Below are 21,215 nucleotides of genomic sequence, written 5' to 3'. Positions count from 1 at the left end.
AAATTTTTCAATATCTTCTCTTAAATTATGCAAATGCCCCATTTAATGACTGGTAAAAAAATTTTTTTTTTTTTTTTTTAAAGATTAAAGCATGTTACTTTTGAATCTTGGAGAGCTTGACTGATCTGACGAAAATGCTACAATATATTATTCCACATAACCAACATAAATGCATACTCTAGTGTTTGCATTTTGTTGACAATGTTTTCAGCTTCTTGTTTGATATCTTTTTGTATCCGGTCTTCAACAATATTTTCTAAGGCATCTAGAATTTGAGTGTATAATTCCAGGATTACACTCGTTGCTACAGCATGTGCTTCCCAAAGTGTATTAGAAAGACATTTTAATACTCAATCATTGCCCAAATATGTTTTAAGAACTGCCCATCGGTAAGTAGAGGCAGCAAAATATGTGTAGAATAACTGGACAGTAGAAAAAAAATCAACTGCATTCGGACAAAAATCCCCTGAGCTGCGTACTACAAGATTAACTGAATGCACGGCACATGGTATGAAAGTGGCATATTAATTACATTCTAAAATTTTCTGTTGCATGCCTTTATAACATCCTAACATATTGGCAGCATTGTCATAGGACTGGTCTTCGAACATAGAAAAATCAATTTCGCAAACTTCACATGAATAGCTAAGTATCTAATCCACAATTTCTTCACTGGTATGACTTCTTAAGCTAGTAAATGTGATAAATCACTCGACAGGTTTCCCGTCTGTTGGAGATATGTATCTTAAAACGACACTTAGCTGATTTGTATGAGAAAGATCAGGAGTGGAATCTACAGACAAACTGAAATACTGAGCTATGCTTATTTCACTGAAAACAGTTGATGTAACTTGATCACTTACTAATTCTTCACATGTTGTTTCAGGCATATGTGATGGGCTGCCCTTTCCTGTGTTATCGTATTTTGAGAAATGATCTGCTAAAAATGGATCAAACTGAGCAATAAGTCCGAGTAAACCCCCAAATTTTCCATTTTTGTAGGGACCCAAACACTTCTGCTTCTTCCTCAAAAAGATAATCCACGTTCAGCAACTGCTTTAATGACAGCAACAATGCACTGCAAGACAGCTTTCCAGTACTGTTCTTTATTAATTTTTGTTTCCAATTCATGAGTGAAGTCAAAACTATGTCTTTGGTTTAAAGATGACAACGTAAAATCTCTGTGAATTGAACTGTTTTCATGTCTATCAACCACACTTGAATCACATCAATCGCTAAAGCCATCTGTATCAAAAGGAGAATTAAATGACTTAGAACCGAATAGTTTGCAAACAAAACAATATACAGAGCTGACTGATGGGGCATATAGTACTCATTCCTTCTTATAATTCTCACTATTAGCTTTCCACCCTAGAGATATATTCTGGCTATAGAACTTTGTTTTCTTACCATCCAGAAATTTTCTACATCCAGAATTTTCAAATGGTCTACCATGATGTTGACAGTGCCTTGGCCCTTTTTTAATCCAATAATTTACATCATTAGATCAAACTGAGCAATACAAAGCAGGATCTGTATTTCTGTTATTTATAGGATGTGCAGATGCGACAGTTTCACATTCTAAAATAGCTTCACTTTCTCTACCATTTATTAATTTTTTTACTACAGCAAGAAACAGATGCAGAATTCGGGACAAATTCTGTTATATTCGTATTGCTAGTAGTAATTTCAGCACTAGTGGTACTAGTACAACAATTTGCACTTTTAAACTCGTGTGATCGACGGAAGAAGTCTCTTCTGATTCATTATGTTTTAAAAAGGAAATTAATTTTGTAATTCTCTTTAGTGATTCATAAGTCCTTTTCTTTTTATCTTCTTTGAGCTTTCGCTTTTGTGCTCCAGTTAGATGTTGCCGTTTCAGTTTACCTGGATATAAAATTATGTCACTGTTTAAATTTGCTTCTACTGTAGCAAATACATTTGAATAACTGAAAATACTTAAAATTTATAAAACAAAGTTTATAAAATAAAATTCATATTTGAATTTGGATATTCATACAAAAATTTATATTTGAAAATCAGTAAATAAAAAAAAATCAAGTTGGAACATGTAATTTCGGTTTTCAGGTATGAAATGGTCAAAAGAAATAGTACGCACGAGGCAGTTGGAAATAATTACAATTGCTTGTCATACAATGTCTGTTGTCAGGCCCTTTGCAGATCTCAGCGTTTTTCATCTTGAAATAATACTTAAAAACTTGCACACTCACATTCTGTTCTTTGATGGATGGGTCTTCACAGTTCATTGGACTACTGCTGATACCCGAAAGAGGCGAGAGTGATGACAAAAAGCATGATACCAATACAAGAGTATTAACAATCTGAAGGCGTGTTTTGGTTTGTTTTGCATAGTACCAGATAGGTCACAAGTCACGTGGTTATACTGCCCCTGGCGTGTTCTCACGTGGTTGATGAGACAGAATGGAATGTGAGGTTGTACCCGACTGGTCCAAAATGAAAAAGAAAATATAACTGTTACTGTGTACAAAATTTGTAAAATAGTACCAATTTCATTTAATGCCCTATGAGTTCCCTTCCACTATGGTGCTTGCTTTTCCTTGTGTCCTGTTTGCACATCAACGGGTGATCCCTTTGACAACAAGTGCCCCTGTTTTATTGCTGCCCTAAGCATGTGGTTACCTTGCTTCTTGGGTAATCCGTCCCTGGCCAAGGGGATGAGTGGAGCTGGAATGCAGCCTGTACTCTGCTCTCCAGCTGTGAGCCCTAGCTGAGAGCTCCAGAGGGAGCATCTTTTCTAAGTCACACAGACTCCACACAGAGTCGCTTTCCTGACTGGACTCGCTGGTTGTTTGATGCCACCTGTGGTGACAGGACTTCCTTGGACTTCCTTAATGTGGCCTTTTGCCTTGGTTCTTTGGAAAAACAACTCGAAAGATTCATCCTCTAAGCCTTAAGGAGTTACCTTTGCCCTAGTTTTCTATCCCAGAGGGTTTGTTACTTTTGACCAGGTTGACTGACATTTACTGGGTAAGTTGTAAACAATTTGCTGTAATTCTTTTTGTCCAGTCCTGGGCTGCAGCCTGCCCTGTGATTGGTATGCACTTAACAGAAATTGGTCAATAGACTAAGTGAATGAAGTGAGCTGTAGCCTAGCCATGTATGTCTACTATGTAAATGAAGTGTCTGGCCTACCAGGAGAGCACTGGTCAGTTTGTACCCCTGGTGAGAGTACCACGACTTGAAACTGACAAGTTTATCTATTTAGGCAGCCAGCCCCACAGAGAGTTTTGAGACAGAAAGACCCAAGATGAGAACCAGCAGGAAGAAGCAGAAGGAAGTAGAGAAAGAGTGGAGGCAAGGAACCTCCTAAGTGAGCTGTAACACTGGTTAAGGACTGGAACACCGAAGACATCAAAAGGCCCAGAAGGGACTGAGGCACAGAGCCGGTGGCAAAAGGCCCAGAAGGGGCCCAGAGGTAGCACTGGAAGTGACAGGCGGCAAGACCAAGAAGATACTGTACTCAGGGAGCTGAAAGGAGCCTGTACTTAAGGGGGTAGGGAGAAGGCCTGCACTACTCAGAGGAGCTGAGAGAGCAGTCCTGCATTGAAGAAGGAAAGCTTTATCTACATGCTTCCTGACCCTGATCCCAAGTTGTACCCTGTTAATTTCTTAATAAGCCACTTAACTGTAAGTACGGTCTGTGAGTTCTCTGTGACCGATGCAATGGATACTGAACCCAAAAGAGAAGTAGAGAATGCCATGGGAGGGACAGCTGGTGTCAGAATTTGTAAAAAGGTTGGAGAGTGGAGGTGTGCCTGACCTCCACCTCAAAGGAATCAGCTTTGTGTTGATTCTGGTCATTGTTCCCCTGAGGTTAGACAGTTTCTGATGCTACTACTACTACTAGTACTACTAGTACTACTACTACTACTACTACTACCACCACCGCCACCCCTACCCTTCTGCGCTACTCCTTCCTTACAATTTTGCTATCTTCTCATTTCGTCAGGCCAGACTAGTAAAGCAAAGACAAAAATATTAATACCCTGCCCACCGCCTACTTAGCAGGAATCTTCTCCCTGCTCTATCTTTTTTTATATTTTATCTGTAGTTGGATAGAAGTCTGCTAGTCTCCAAGGTAGAAAGGTGCAGTGAGCTGGCACACAAAGCTTATTTTGGACTCATTTTTTCAAGCTTAAAAATCTGACTTTATGCAAAGGTTCTTTGTTGTTGATCCTATACAACAACCCTTTCAAAATAAATGCAGGGATTAGATACTAATGTCACAAATGCGCTTTGGCAAGCAATAAATACCAAGCTTATTCCTGAAATTTAACCTCTCAAGAATAGAAGTGTCCTAAACATGAAACATTCCATGACAACGAGAACTTTCTTCACCGGTCTGTGAAATCCTTCCACTTGTCTATCATAGACACTCTGGGAGAAAAAATAACTAGTTGAAATACAAAGAGATTAATGGCAAAGACACAATGAGGTATATTCAGGCCAAGATATGAATATAGATCTCACTGGTCGTGCAATAACGGTCTCTCACTAACAACAACAACAAAAAAAAAACACAGATACAGCAAAGTTTTTAAATAAACAAAAATGGTGAAGCCAAACCGTACAATTTATAATCGCAATGCTACCACTACGTTATAGACTTGCATTCCATTAACGTTACTGCAATTGCTGAATTACCAAAGTCATCATTTTATAATAAGAAAGCTTTCAGAAATCAAACCAAGGTCATTAAAGTAGTCATTCAGTTGGCCTCATTTGATGAATAGAATCTATGGTGCTGGCTCAAATGGCTTTTCAATTTTTCATCTATACCAAAGAGCTTAATTGAATAAGTTATTTTTAATAAAATTTTAATAGTTAATAATTACTGCTTTTAAACGTTTTAGAAAAGAAAATTATTCTGCAAATACTTTCTAATTGTAGGCTGTTTGCAAATCCAGAATTAAATTGAAGCTAGTGGATATAGTCCTCCAAAGGCTGGAAAAAGTCACCTTTGTGGCTGAATTTTTCCATGTATGTCAGGTCAGTCATCTTTCTTTTAAAGTGAGATGGCTGGTAAAAAAAAAAAAATTTTTTTTTTTAGCCTTGGCAATACTAAATAGCTTCCATTTAAGCTCTAAAACAGATGTACTACAAAATCCTGAAATTTTCAAGCAAGTTATCCAGTATGGCTGTATTTTTCAGTAAAATAAAGAATTTTACGTCAATCTCCTACATTATAACCCCCCCAAAAAAACCCATATATTATATAGATGAAAATTCAATCTATTCACTAAATAACTTCAGTTAATAGGAGAATGAATAGAGAGTAAAAAATAGGTATATTTCCATATATGGCTCTGAAACTGTCTCAGCTATCTGGGAAGGGGAAAAAAAAAGATAAATATTAAACTGCTAGATTCTTCCCAGTGCTCCTTCTTTGAAAACCAGATTCTTTTCATTCACTCATTCCTTTGCTTATTCATTCATATATTTATTGAGTGCTTGCTTTATATAAGTTTCCTTTATATAAGGCATGACTGGATATAGTGCTTTATTGTTCTACAGACAAGGGCTTTTTTCTAAAATGTATAAGATCCTTTACAGAAACCAGGTATTTACCTGGAAAAACAGAGGAGTGCTTCTCTCTAAAGAAATAAAATAATCCAGAGATATCTATGGCAGTTAACCACGGCCTTGATGCCTGTGGTAGACTGTGTGATTGGCTTACGATTCTCTCTCTCCTGGCAACCTTTGCCAAGATAGTGCTGGAATGGCTTTCTGGGAAATCAACCTAGAAAGCAGTCAGTACGTATTGGACATAGGAGAAAAGTGGACTGGCACAGGAGACCTCTGTGGAAAGGTGAAATTCAAGAGATTTTCAAGTACCCATGAAGATAACTTAAAGATTCTATTAGGGTTCATAAAGCAAGAGGACAAAAAGGACATTAGAAATCTCAGGAACATAAAGAATAAATAAACAAATGACTTGGCTGTTCCGTGAACACAGTTATAACATGTAGACAACTTTAATGATCAACTTTTAGGATCAATCTACAAAGAAAGCATAGGAGATTTAAATATGAATACAGAATAGATTGTAAATATTATCAAACTTGATGTGAAAGAACAAATGACCAAAAGTAAACATTGTGAGAGGAAAAGAAAGTGCAAACTGAAAGACACGGATGCTAAAAATCTGCATCTTGAGAAATGGAGAATCAAATATATTGTCTATGATTGCTGAAACAAGAAATTAAAGTATATAAAAACGTAGTATAATAAAATATGCCCCCACGTCTGTCAGTCTGTCGTACTGTGGGGGCTTGCGTGTTGCTATGATGCTGGAAACCATGCCACTGGTATTCAGATACCAGCAGGGTCACCCACAGAGGATAGGTTTCAGCTGAGCTTCCAGACTAAAACAGACTAGGAAGAAGGACCTGGCAGTTTACTTCTGAAAAGCATTAGCCAGTGAAAACAAATTATGGATAACATTGGGAAGAATGGGAATTCCAGAATGCTTAATTGTGCTCATGAGGAACCTTTACATAGATCAAGAGGCAGTTGTTCGGACAGAACAAGGGGATACTGATTGGTCTTTTAAAGTCAGGAAAGGTGTGCGTCAGGGTTGTATTCTTTCACCATACCTATTCAATCTGTATGCTGAGCAAATAATACGAGAAGCTAGACTATATGAAGAAGAACGGGGCATCAGGATTGGAGGAAGACTCATTAACAACCTGTGTTATGCAGATGACACAACCTTGCTTGCTGAAAGTGAAGAGGACTTGAAGCACTTACTAATGAAGACCAAAGACCACAGCCTTCAGTATGGATTACACCTCAACATAAAGAAAACAAAAATCCTCGGAACTGGACCAATAAGCAACATCATGATAAACAGAGAAAAGACTGAAGTTGTCAAGGATTTCATTTTACTTGGATCCATAATCAACAGCCATGGAAGCAGCAGTCAAGAAATCAAGACTCACTGCATTGGGTAAATCTGCTGCAAAGGACCTCTTTAAAGTGTTGAAGAGCAAAGATGTCACCTTGAAGACTAAGGTGTGCCTGACCCAAGCCATGGTATTTTCAATTACATCATATGCACGTGAAAGCTGGACAAGGAATAAGGAAGACCGAAGAAAAACTGACGCCTTTGAATTGTGGTGTTGGCGAAGAATATTGAACACACCATGGACTGCCAAAAGAATGAACAAATCTGTCCTGGAAGAAGTACAGCCAGAATGCTCCTTAGAAGCAAGGATGGCGAGACTGCGTCTTACATACTTTGGACATGTTGTCAGAAGGGATCAGTCCCTGAAGAAGGACATCATGATTGGCAGACTACAGGGTCAGCGGAAAAGAGGAAGACCCTCAATGAGGTGGACTGACACAGTGGCTGTAACGAGCTCAAGCATAACAATTGTAAGGATGGCTCAGGACTAGGCAGTGTTTCTTTCTGTTGTGCACAGGGTTGCTATGAGTCTGAACTGACTTGATGGCACCTAACAACAACAGTAAAATATGTATTAAAAAGTGACAATTATATTGAAAGGTAGGAGAAGAGAAAATGGGTATTTGATAATGTCTACAACTGATGTCAAGAAATAGTGGTAAGCACATAATATTCTGAGATAGGAAACTAACACAGCGTTGCCACGGACAGTTGTGTAAGTTGTGCACAGTGCTATTGAACATGGCAGTCCTGACTGACCACAAGAATACCTATTAACAAACAGTTTAAAAAGTTAAAAGTACCAGTAGTCCCCAATTTACAACATATTTAAGTTAAGATGAATGGCACTTTCAACCTTCGATATTTTTGTTTGGTTGGTTCCTGTGCATCTTATTGTTCATATATCTTCCTGAGAGGAAGTTATGGGAAAATGCATGCAGGGGATATAGAAAAAATGGCTGAGTTACATGAACATGCTCCAAGTGTTTTATCAGGATAATATGCTAGTGACAGTGAAAAAATCATCCATATGGCAAGAACACTGAATGCAGAATGCCAACGTGGAACAGCTCATAGATCACAAAGAAGGGGAACTGAGAGATCAGGACTTAATGGGTTTTGAAGAAGAAAGAAATAATAAGGAAGATTAGAGACACTGTCAAGAAATTGTAGTGAAAGGATTAGCAGGAGTTTTTCTAAACTAAATCAGGGGCTTCAGTTGCTTGAAAATATGAACCCAAACGCTGATCGCTTTGCTAAAGTTGATAGGCAGGTTCAGGATGAGATGTACTGCGAAATACACGAAGGAAAAAAACAAAAGGACCATACAGACAACTCTCACTAAATTTCTGACTAGAAACACCATCCCCATTCCCGGGAATAATCTAGATAATCTAGAACCTTCCAAAAGTGGAGTTATTACTGCAATTGACAAAATGCCAATGTCATCCAACTCTTCTTCATCATCAGTCAATTTTTATGATTTGTGTATTTTTTATGTATGTATGTACTAAAATATATTTGTAAGTTTATATGTAATGTTTCCAACCCCAAAGATAAAGATTGAATTTATGAAGACACTGATAATAAAAGGCAGTAATAATGAAATTTTTAGAAAAAGGAAAAAATTCAACATGTCAGAAGCAACTTCCGATGGAGTCGCTGGAAAGGAACTTGTCGTAACTCGACGACTACCTGCAGTTTGTTATGGGAAACGGGACTGGGATTGAGGAAGGATGAGATAGCTGCTTATCGTCTTTTCATAATAAGCCACTCTGTACTAGTTTATTCTAAAATCACATGCAGGAATTACCTTATAAAAAGAAATTTTTTTATGTCAAATTAAAATAAATAAAGGGCCACACCCGCCCAAAAGCAAAGGTAAGAAAACAGAAGGGGCAAGAAAACCGGACAAATGGAAACAGGGGACCTGGGGTGGAAAGAGTGAGAGTTCTGACACATTATGGGGATTGCAACCAATGTCACAAAACAATTTGTGTATAAATTTTTGAATGAGAAATTAATTTGCTCTGTAAACTTTCACCTAAACCTCAATACGGAAACCCTGGTGGCATAGTAGTTAAGTGCTATGGCCACTAACCAAGAGGTCGGTAGTTCAAATCCACCAGGCGCTCCTTGGAAACTCTATGGTCCAGTTCTACTCTGTCCTATAAAGTCGCTATGAGTCAGAATCAACTCCACGGCAGTGGGTTCCTTTGGTGGGGTAAACGTCAATACAACGTTTTTTAAAAAAGATACAGTTTCTAAAAGGAAGGTAATCAAATGCTGTACAACAAAAACTATAACATCCGCCATGACTAAAAGAACAGATTCTGTGTCTTGTCTCTCAATTGCCAGGTAATAAAAGAGCGACTTGGCTGCTACCCAAAAGGCTGGTGGAACAAACCCACTAGCTGCTCCACAGGGGAAAGATGTGGCAGTCAACTTCAGGAAAGATTACAGCCTTGGAAACCCCATGAGGCAGTTCTATTCTGTCCTACAGGGTCCCTATGAGTAGGAATCAACTCGCAATAACAGTGTATTACCACCTGACAAACATAATGTGCCCAAAACGTTTACTGAATTTTTGTGTATGAGGTACTGCTGACTAAAAGATATATTTTATGATAAGGTATTGTTATGGATTAAATTGCGTCCCCACGATATATGTGTTGTAAATCTTAATGTCTATACTTGCAGGAGGAGCCCTAGTGATACGGTGCTTAAGAGCCTGGCTGCTAATCAAAAGGTCAGCAGTTTGAATCCACCAACCGCTCCTTGGAAATCCTTTGAGACAGTTCTACTCTGTCCTACAGGGTCGCTATGAGTGGGAATCAACTCAAAGGCAATGAGTTTTTTTTTTTTTTAACCTGTGGTGATAATTCCATTTGGGATGTGTTTTCTTTGTTATGTAAATAAGGTAATATTGTAGTGCCTGTCCTATATAAAGGAGCAGATTAAGGAAGGAAGCGAGTTGAAACAGAGGGGAATATACAAGTGGAAGCTAAAAAGAGACAAGGACCTTGCTCCAGAGTAAATACAGACAGAGAGCCTTCCCCTAGATCTTGCACCCTGAATCTGTACTGATAGCCTCCTAAACTGTAAGAAAATAAATTTCTGTTCGTTCAAACCACCCACCTGTGGTATTTCTGTTATAGCAGCACTAGGTAACTAAGACAGGTATTCATCTTAAATATTACATTTTTAAATTAAATCATCCTATTCATACAAATGCAAAAGTTGTTTAACATATTTCTGTGAAAGTGAACAGTATTTTATAGTTATGTACAAATTTTAATCATACTAAATTTTCAAAATAAGAATTTATCACATTTTTTTGTGCACCGCAGTTTTGCTGGAGTGGAAATCGCTGTGAAAAATCCAACCCGAAGTAGTTGACATTTTGGAGGGCTTTTTATTTTTATAAATCCTTCTTAAAGGGTGCTTTAAATGAAAATATTGCTTCAATAAGTTTTGCATAATCTTCACGGTGCTAAAATAAACTCCTGGATCAAGGGATTCATAATACAAAACGGACTGATTTTTAAACTTACAGAAAAGCACGTTTGAAGATTTATTCTCAAAAGTGAGTACTTGCAAACCAGACTTCTTTGAGAAATAAAGGTGTGTTAACAGGCATTCTATTTTAGCAAATGAGATTCCCCAACAGCATGATGCAACTGTTTCGTTAGCTGTATGCAAGTACTTGATTCTTCTTGCTCTTCCCATTCCTTGTAGAAGCTATCTGGGCAGCTCTTAAATGCTACCAGGACAATTTCTCCCTTCACTTCCTCCTGCCAAACCGAGTGCACCAGTGCCATAACTGTCATCAACATGTGATCATCTGTTTCATATTGCTTTAACTCGTGCTGAATCAAAGCACCAGTGTGATTTGCCATTTCGTATCAGCTCTTATTCTTGGAAAGTAAAAAATATGTGAACTCTCCTTATGTTTCTTTTTTCCAAATGAGAAGACTGTGAATAAATTTACATTGTCCCATTTGATGCATTGTACTGTTTGATTGGAGGAAGAAAGATCAGTTGGATAGAAAAGAGAGGAAAAAAAAATTTCAAGAGAAGAAAATTGATGGGGGGAGGGAGAAGAATGAGGACTGTACTTGTTGTGCGCTTTTGAGTTAATCCGACTCATAGCAACCCTATAGGACAAAACAGAGCTGCCCTATAGAGTTTCCTAAGCTAAAGCAAATGGAAGAAATGATGAAGCAAAAGAGCTGAACAAAAGACAAACTATAATCACGTGACTTGTGATGTATGTGGTCCTGCGCCAAGCAAACCAAAATACTGCGTTCAGATCGAGCATACCCCCATATTTGTACCAAGAATCTTTGCCATCGCTCTCACACCCATCAGGTTATCAGCAGATCACGAGTAGTCCAAAGAACTGTGAAGATGCAGCATCAAAGGACAGAAAGTGAGTGCGTAAGTTTTAAGTATTATTTCAAGATGAAAAGCACTTGTGGAAATCTGTGAAGGGCCCATCAATAAACATTGTATGACACACAAATGAAATTATCCGTCACTTATTGAACATGAAAGAATTTTTTAAGCTTTGAGAACAACAGAATAAGGAAGACCAGAAGCATAAATATATTTTACAGGTGCCCAAAGTATGCAAATAAAATGTCTAACAGAAAGTCAAAGAGAGACTTGAGAACAGAGTTAAGAAAAGGAATGACCACTGGAAGACTAGAACTAGAATGACTGAGATTCTTACTGTCTCTAAAAATATGAAGAAAAATTACAGATAAAGATAGAAATAATCTGGAACAAAGTATAATTTATATATAAAATACTTCTGTATGAAAAAAAAAATACAATACTTTAGTTCCCTACTGCAAATTTTAGATGAGAAAGCATGCTAATATTACCTTTCTTTCGAAAGAGTGCATGTAGGTAATTTTCTGCTTGGCATTCAATCTTATCAGTGTTGGACTGGCCCTGAGATGATAGCTCCTCCGTTGGTGTTGACTGTGAAGAATCAAGAGATGGTATACAATCCTAAAATTAGTAAAAAAATAACAGAACACAAATCACTTCACTTAAAATGGAATTCCATTAAAAATGGCAGAAAGAAATTATTCATCTAAGTGCTCATTTGTTCAACTTTTTAAATATATGAAGTTATATAGACAGACCACAAAATTTGGGACAGGAGACAGGAAAAAAAGATTTTTTCAGCTCTGATAAGAGAATCGAATTAGTTTTATTCCTTAGCAAAACACCAGTCAAAAAAAAAAAGGGAGGAGCAGATCAAATAAATTCGATGAATAAATTCACTATCTGGCATGTCAGTAATGTAATCCTTTCAGAGACTTTAACAAAGCAGATAAGTTTACCCACTAATCTGACCAAACTGGATATAGTTCTCCCTTCTTCTTGGCCCTTGTCACAGAAGTATATTAGGAATAAACATTTTCTATCATACAAGATGCTGCTTGCATAGTATATGCCCTGTATACAGTAGACATTTAATACTTAATCATTTACACAAGAGATAATTCTGATGTCCAAAAGACTTCAAGAGTAAGTGAAAGGCTAAAAAATAGCAGCCCATCATCCCCCTACTAATTTATCCCTAAGAAATCAGTTTCTACGGTGGTCTGAGACCAAACTAGGCCTCTAATCCCACCCTAGGCTATACCTAAAAACAGCACAGACCTAAACTGAACTTCATCAATCAGGGAACAAAAGAAAGAAATGTGAAATAAGCAAAAAAAAAAGATGAGTTTTCTGGAAGCCTCACTTGTGAGTTAAGCTAAATGTTACACTTTCACCGTTAGACCTTAAAATAGTCTTCTCATTACCAATATCAAGTATTTAGACTTTAAGTCACATATTTTCAGAACAAATTAAGTTAAAAATATAAGAATTCTGTTACAATTGTGCCATTAATTTAGAAATAATTTCATAGCACTAAAACTTACACTGACTGCTTCTCTCTGTAGGTTACAAAATGAACATTTTTCATCCATAGACCAGTCAGTCAGCTCTTCTGGTTCACAGTCTTTAAAAGAGGGAAAAATACTCATTAAATTCACTAACTTTATTAAAACAAACAAAAATACCTCTCCACAACTGCAATGGGTTATATAAAAAAAAAACTAACTACTAACATTCAGGGGAGAAGGCCTAACTTTAAAATCAAACTGATGACATCTAGAACCAGAATAAACAGAGAAGGCTAAAAGGACAGTAAATTTTGCACTATTATGGGACAAGGTAACAAGGGGAATAATGAACTGGTCATAAATGAATACCTTTCCAGCAATAGGATTTTAAGTATCATCTAGTCTTCTGAAAGAGTTCTGCAGTAGCACCGTTAAGCACTTGGCTACTAATTAAAGATTGGTGGTTCAAATCTACCCAGAGGAGCCTCAGAATAAAGGCCTGGTGATCTAATTCTCAAAGATCACAGCCATTAAAAACCCTCTGGAGCACAGTTTTACTCTGCCACACATGGGGTCGCCCTTAGTTGAAATCAACTCGACAGCAACCGGCTTGTTTTTTCAGCATTCTGAAACATGCAACTTTTCACTGTTCATTAACCTTATTTTTCATTTTAGCTCTGAGAGAAACTAGAACAAATAAAGAGATATGAGGAGGAAAGGAATAAATTTTGCATATCATGAAAAGCAACATACAACCAGGGAAATGGAAGGATCAGAAAAACTCACGGATTTGAGAAAATGAAGTAATATCCAAGAAAACAAGTAGAAATTCATAGCTAGTAAAGTCAGATTTTTATTATAATTGTTCAGAGGCTTTGTTGCAAGAGTTAGAATAAAAAAGAGATAAACAAATCATAGGTTATATTATTCAACACATACATGGATTTTTTCCCACAAGACTATCTGTTCTTTATAATCCAACTGATGTAATAAATTACAGAGTTTCTGGAAAACAAAAACGTTTTTCTACTGAAGCAGTTTTATGAGAAGTATAATAACAATGTCATTCTAACTGTACTGGGTATAGACAATGATTTTCAAACTTACTCCATGCAGCAGAAACCTCCAGATTTCTCTTCCCAAACAAATTCGTGTGCTGAACCTCAAATACATAAAATCATTATCGTGTGAGCCAGTTACACTGGGACTAATTTGAAAAGCACTGGTGTACCACAGTAATTTATTCCATATTTTTTAAATACATGTAAAGTTGAACACATGTTTCTGCCAAACTGCACAGGAAATAAGCTTACTATTTTCTGGATTAATAATGAATGAATATTAGTTATGATCAGCCCCAAGGACTCTCTTGTATCAATACAGCTATATAGGTCAGAAAAGAAGATACATAATTTGTTGGAATATAAAGAGTATAGTGATATCTCCCCCCTTTAATACTGGCAGTGTTGTTGTTAGGTGCTGTCGACTCAGTTCCGACACACAGTAGCCCTATGTACAACAGAACAAAACACTGCCTGGTCCTGCATTTTGGCAGTAGCGGTCCACATATATATATATAGTTCTAATACTTACCTGAACTTAAAAAAAATAACGGAATGGGAACATAACATCTAGTAGAGGGTAATGGAAAGATCATTGGATTTGAAGTCTCTGAATATCTGGGACAAAATTCTACTTATTAGTTGTCATCTTAACAAGCCACAAAGTTTTTAATTGCCTCATCTGTGGATCAAATGAAAAAAATGTGGAAATGATTTATGAACTACAAAGCACCATGCAAAGGCTAATAATTAAGAAAAGCAGAATCATTAATTCTTTTTTTAGTCCTATACCATCATACAAAGGAGCCCTGGTAGTACAATGGTTAAGTGCTTGGCTGCTAACCAAAAGGTTGGTAGTTCGAACCCACCAGCCACTCCGCGTAAGAAAGATGTGACAGTCTGTTTCTGACAAAATTACAGCCTTGGGAATCCTATGGGACAGTTTTACTCTGTCTTATAGGGTTGATGGAAACCCTGGTGGTGTAGTGGTTAAGTGCTACGGCTACTAATCAAAAGTTCGCATTTCGAATCCACCGGGTGCTCCCTAGAAACCCTGTGGGGCAGCTCTACTCTGTCCTGTAGGTTCGCTATGAGTCAGAATTGACTCGATGGCAATGGGTTTGGTCTTCTGATTTATAGAGTCAATATGACTGGAATCAACTCAATGGCAACAGGTTCGGGACCATTACACATGTATTTAATAAGATTAGTTTGCAGAGGACAAATAACATTAAATTTCTGGTTTAAAAAATAGATCACTTTTTGTGAAACAATCTAACAAATCAAAAAGCTTAAGCTCTCCATACAATTAAAAACCCATCTTTATAGAAATGTAGCTGTGTGAGCCTACTGTTTTCAACCTTTCCCTGTAACAGAATCATACATTCACACCTCTGAGGTAGGACTGTAGTGCCTTCACTAGAGAGGCAGATGTGCCGTGACCAATGGAATGGATGTGAAAAAGTGGCTGCGTGTCATTCCAAGCTGAAGCTTTAGGAGGCATGGTAAGTCTCCCCCAGTCCTCCTGACCCTCCAATATTAAAGGAACTTCCTCAGTCATTATTCCTTCATTCCGGGCCCCAGAGTCAGGCAGAGAAACAGGATCCCAATCTAAGCTTGGAGTCCAGCTGCACCAGATGACCCTTGAGTGTGAAATAGATTTTGTGGAGTCGTTTGTTATGCACCATTTTGTAGCAAAAACCTGACTCCTATTTTTTTATGTCAGGCATAATGTGATTTTGGTAGGTCAAATGAATTTTATGCTTCTTTATTATGGCCCTGTGAATAGGAGCTATGAAACGTATCTAGCACTGGGAATTTTATTAAGCAGGTAGGTATGAAGAAGGGGTATTTTTGAAAAACGGTTCTAAGGGGTCATCAAGTTTTAGTGCTAAACATGTTGACTCATTCCAGATCCATGCACTATAAAAAACATGGACAACAACTTTGGATTAAGACATATACCAGTTTTAAGATAAAAAAAGAGGTGTGCTGAGACTACTGTAATTTACTTCAGTAGTAGGTCTTTAAGAAAAAGTTACTTAAAGTAAATGACTACATAGTTAACTGGTACTGAATAATCAATTGGTTATATATAAGCCATTAGATTTTGCTAGGCTTAAAAATCTATGACTCTGCTAACAAATATTTAATAATTACTCTCTTTATAGTAGTAGCTTTTGAATTTGACTCCAAATAAATGATGGTGAGATATATTTTTTACATATGGGAAAAGATTTTAAAAGATCAGCTCTTTCTCAGATTTCCTCTTCCCCTAAGATTATCTTTCAGTGTCATTAAAAAGTAAATGAATACTGTAATAAAACACATTCATTTTACCTCTCAAACAAAATTTGACAGTGAATCAGATATTCCTCTTTAAAACTGGATTTTTTAAATTTCAATACATGAAGGTATAAGCTCAAAAAAGGTCAAATTATATGCATTACAGAAATAGCCTTATTGATAAAAAGCAATGTGATAATGAAAACTGGTAATAAATGTCTGACAAATATGAACCTTTCCACCCCGGATATTTATTCTTGTGGTTAAAGCCTGGCTCCAATCATTTTATCTAATCTATCTTAGATAGGTGACAGTCTTTGAAGTAAGGGAACTCAAGTTTTGAATCATAAGCTTTTCCACATACTTGATGTGACTTGGAGCCCTGGCGACTCAGTGGCTAAGAGCTTGGCTGCTAACCAAAAGGTCGGCAGTTTGAATCCTCGAGACACTCCTTGGAAAACCTGTGGGGCAGTTCTACTCTGTCATACAGGGTCACTACGAGTTGGAATCAACTGGACAGAATGAGTGAGATGTGACTCTGTGCAACTTAACTTCTCTGAGATTCTCTGAGCTTCAGTTTCCTCATCAAATGATATAACTGCATTTTAATGCTGCAGAAAGAATTAAATGAAAACATATGCAAAATACCTAATGAGTTTAATAGATGCTTCCTTCACTTTCTCGTAAATAACCTCGCTTCTTTTTAATGGTTTTATTCTTATCAGTAGCTTTATCCATAGCAAATAAATTCAGAGCTCCCAAATACCAAGCCCAGTGAAAAGTAAAATGAGGGTCATGAGAAACTGGTTATAAATACAGTCGGCCCTCCGTATTTGTGTGTTCCACATCCGCATTCAATCAAGCAGGGATTAAAAATATTCAGGAGGAAAAAAAAAAAGGTAAGTTAGAAAAAGCAAAACTTGAATTTGCTGCACACCAAGCACTACACCGAATCCCCGCAAATGAAGTGATGCGTAGGCATACCTGCGGTAGCCTCTCACCATTTCACAGATCCTCCGTCTCTCTCCAGCACTCCTTGTTTGAACATCGTTCACCTCGCATCTTGTAATTATTCCCTAAACAATACCGTACAACAACTATTTACATTGTATTAGGTATTGTAAGTAATCAAGAGATGATTTAAATAAAGTATACAGAAAGATGTGCTTAGGTTATATGCCAATACTATGTGATTTTATATAAGGGGCTTGAACATCCTTGGATTTTGGTATCTGCAGGGGATCCTGCAACCAATCCCTCTCAGATACCCAAGGGGTGACTATACGTTGATTTGGGGAGAAGATATGAATAGGGGGCAATGCAATTTAAAAAACTTTTTCATTATGAAAATGCATGTTAATTCTATAAAAATGTACAAAGGGGAAATGAAAAATTATTCAGAATCCCATCATTCAGAGTCGGAAGAAAGGCCTGGCGATCTACTTCCAAAAAATCAGCCACTGAAAACCATAAGCAGCACAGTTCTACTCTGTCACATGTGGGGTCTCCATGAGTCAGAAGTGACTCAACGGCAACTGGTTTTGGTTTTATTATCCACAGACAGTGACTAACATTTTGCTATATAGCCTTTTGTATATTCTATATATTCTATGTGTTTTTAGGAATTGTTGTGTTATTGTTGTTAGGTGTTGCTGGGTAACTTCCAACTCACAGCGACCCTATGTACAAAAGAACGCAACACTGCCCACTCCCGCGTCAACCTCACAATCATTGCCTATGTTTGAGCTCATTGTCGCAGCCACTGTGTCAATCCATCTTGTTGAGGGTCTTCCTCGTTTTCACTGACCCTCTCTCTACTGTACCAAGCATGATGTATGTCCTTCTTCAGGAACTGGTCCCTCCTGATAACTTGTCCAAAGTATGTGAGACAAGGTCTCACATCCTTGCTTCTAAGGAGCATTCTGTCTGTACTTCCAAGACAGATTTGTTTTTTTGTTCTGGCAATCCATGATCTTTCAATGTTCTTCGCCAACGCCATAACTGAAAAGCACCAATTCTTCTTCAGTCTTCCTTATTCATTGTCCAGCTTTTGAATGCATATGAAATAGGATCAAATTATACACTTATCCTTATTTATGAAAACTATTTCCATGCTCAAATATACACCTAAGTCATATTTAATAGATTAGTATATCCCATCAAAGAGATGTCTAATAATTTATTTAACCTTTTTTTTTTTTTTTTTTATCCTGTTGCTGGATAATTAAGCTGTTTCTCCATTTTTGGTATTACAAACACCACAATGAACAACAAATAAATATTTGTATGCATGTGTGATAAGAACTAATACAATTTATATAACTACCAATAGTATTAGATTCTCTAATTTTAACTATACAATATAAAATAATCATCAATTCATAACAGAAAAATCTGACTTTTAAGTTAATACAAGGCTATGGGTTCCTAGCAGGCAGAGAACTCTACTTATTCATCTGTTTTTTCTCACTGCTAACCAGAGTGCCTAACACTAAACAGCATTCAAAATATTTCATTCAATAAATCTTATTAAAATGTAGTTATGTTGTCTCCATCATTGTAAACTGCTAAAAAAGGAAATTAAACCAAAACTATTAAATTTCAGCCAACAGTATAAAGCAGGAGCCAGAAAATTTTTCCTGTAAAGGACCAAATAGTAGATATTTTAGGCTCTGTGAGGCATACAGTCTCTGTTACAACTATTCAGCTCTACTACTGAAGTGAAAATGCAGCCATACACAATACATCAACCAATAAGAATGTCTGTTTTCCAGTAAATTCCAATTTCATATAATTGATGTGCCATTAAATACTATCAATGCATCTTGACTACACATTTGATCAATTATGGACTGCAGACGTTGGTAAAAATCTTTAATTTGGCATTAGTGGTAGTGCGAAAGTTTGAATAACGGTTACAATTAACTGGTCTTCCTTTTGGGCATATGGATATTATCCTCTCACTGACAGCACTGTACTTCAGGACAGAAGTACATATTCTTTTTGACAATGAATGTGACACCATTCCTCTTCAATTTGTCATTGTTGTTGTTAGGTGCCGTCGAGTTGGTTCCGGCTCATAGTGACCCTACGCACAAGAGAACGGAACACTGCCCGATCCTGCGCCATCCTTACAATCGTTGTTATGCTTGAGCTCATTGTTGCAGCCACCGTGTCAATCCACCTCGTTGAGGGTCTTTCTCTTTTCCGCTGACCCTGTACTCTGCCAAGCAATTTGTCATTACCGGTACAGTAAATCATATGATTGTTCAATTCAAAATGGACAATATCAGTCCATTTCAGCTAACTAATGACTAGGATATTGATATTTATGCGTTCCATTTCATTTCTGACAACTTCCAGCCTTCCTAGATTCATACTTTGTACATTCCACATTTTGATTATTAATAGATGTCTGTGGCTGTTTATTCTCATTTTGAGTCATACCACAACAACAAATGAAGGTTCCAAAAGTTTTACTCCATCCAAGTCATTAAGGTCGACTCTACTTTGAGGAGGCAGCCCTTCCCCAGTCATATTTTGAGTGACTTCCAAGCTTAGGGGCTCATCTTTCAGCCCTACCTCAGACAATGTTCTGCTGCTATTCATAAGGTTTTCATTGGCCAACTTTTCAGAAGTACACCACCAGGTCCTTCTTACTAGTTTGTCTAAGTCTGGAAGCTCCACTGAAACCTGTCCACAGTGGGTCATCCTGCTGGTATCTGAAATACCACTGGCACAGATTCCAGCATCGCAGCAACACGCAAGCCCCAGAGTGAAACAAACTGACAGAATGATGAGTGGTGGTGCAATCAAGATGCACTGATAACTACTGGTGACTGAAATGTGAAAGGTGGGAACAAAGAAGAAGGACCAGTAGTTGGAAAATATGATTTTGGTGACAGAAACAACGCCAGAGATTGCATAATAGAATTCTGCAAGACCAATGACTTCTTCATTGTAAATACCTTTTCTGAACAACATAAACAGCGACTGTACACGTGGACCTTGCCAGATGGAATACACAGGAATTAAATCAACTACATCTGTGGAAAGAGACAATGGAGAAGCTCAATATCACCACTCAGAACAAGGCCAGGGCCAACTGTGAAACAGACCATCAATTGCTTACATGCAAGTTCAAGCAGAAGCTGAAGAAAATTAGAAAAGGTCCATGAGAGCCAAAATACGACCTCTGAATATATCACACCTGAATTTAAAGACCATTTCGAGATAGATTTGATGCCTTGTACACTAATATAATGACCGAAGACCAGACAAGTTGTGGAATGGCATCAAGGACATATACTTGAAGAAAGCAAGAAGTCATTAAAAAGACAGGAAAGAAAGAAAAGACCAAAATGGATGTCGGAAGAGACTCTGAAACTTGCTCTCGAATGTAGCATAGCTAAAGTGAATGGAAGAAATGATGAAACAAATGAACTGAATAGAAGATTCCAAAGGGTGGCTTGAGAAGACAAAGTAAATTGTTATAATGACATGTGCAAAGACCTGGTGTTTGAAAATCAAAAGGGAAAAACATGCTTGGCAGTTATCAACCTGAAGGAACTGAAGAAAAAATTCAAACCTTGTGTTTCAATACAGAACAATTCTATGAACAAAAAACTGAATGATGCAGGAAACATCAAAAGAAGATGGAAGGAATACACAGAGACACTACACCAAAAAGAACTGGTCCATGTTCAACCATTACAGGAAGTAGCATATGATCAATAGCCTATAGTATTGAGGGGGAAGAAGTCCAAGCTGCACCAAAGGTGCTGGTGAAAAGGAAGGCTCCAGGAATTGACAGAATACCAACTGAGATGTTTCAACAAACAGACGCAGTGCTGGAGGTGCTCACTCATCTATGTAGAAAAATTTGGAAGATTGCTACCTGGCCAACGAACTGGAAGAGATCCATATTCATGCCCATTCCAAAGAAACGTGATCCAACAGAACGCAGAAATTATCAAACAATATCAGTAATATCACACACAGGTAAAACTT

General features: G+C 37.3%; 1 protein-coding gene across 42 annotated transcripts in view; it reads right to left on the bottom strand.

The window, feature by feature from the left end:
- Positions 1-21,215, bottom strand: part of LCORL (ligand dependent nuclear receptor corepressor like) — a 216,767-nt gene that overhangs the window by 135,851 nt on the left and 59,701 nt on the right. For 12 of the 42 annotated variants that reach the window (XM_023549742.2, XM_023549746.2, XM_003411284.4 and 9 more), the window contains 2 exons: positions 12,895-12,974; positions 11,839-11,968 (listed from right to left, as the gene is read on the bottom strand). The exons of 2 other annotated variants lie outside the window; for them this stretch is intronic. In XM_023549742.2, the coding sequence (XP_023405510.1) occupies positions 11,839-11,968; positions 12,895-12,974 (210 nt within the window). 28 more of the 42 variants (XM_023549744.2, XM_023549743.2, XM_064286014.1 and 25 more) reach the window with 20 other exon arrangements.

The sequence above is a fragment of the Loxodonta africana genome, chromosome 5 (assembly GCF_030014295.1).
Source record: "Loxodonta africana isolate mLoxAfr1 chromosome 5, mLoxAfr1.hap2, whole genome shotgun sequence".
Classification (NCBI taxonomy): Eukaryota; Metazoa; Chordata; class Mammalia; order Proboscidea; family Elephantidae; genus Loxodonta; species Loxodonta africana.
This window is presented reverse-complemented; position numbering and strand designations above follow the sequence as displayed.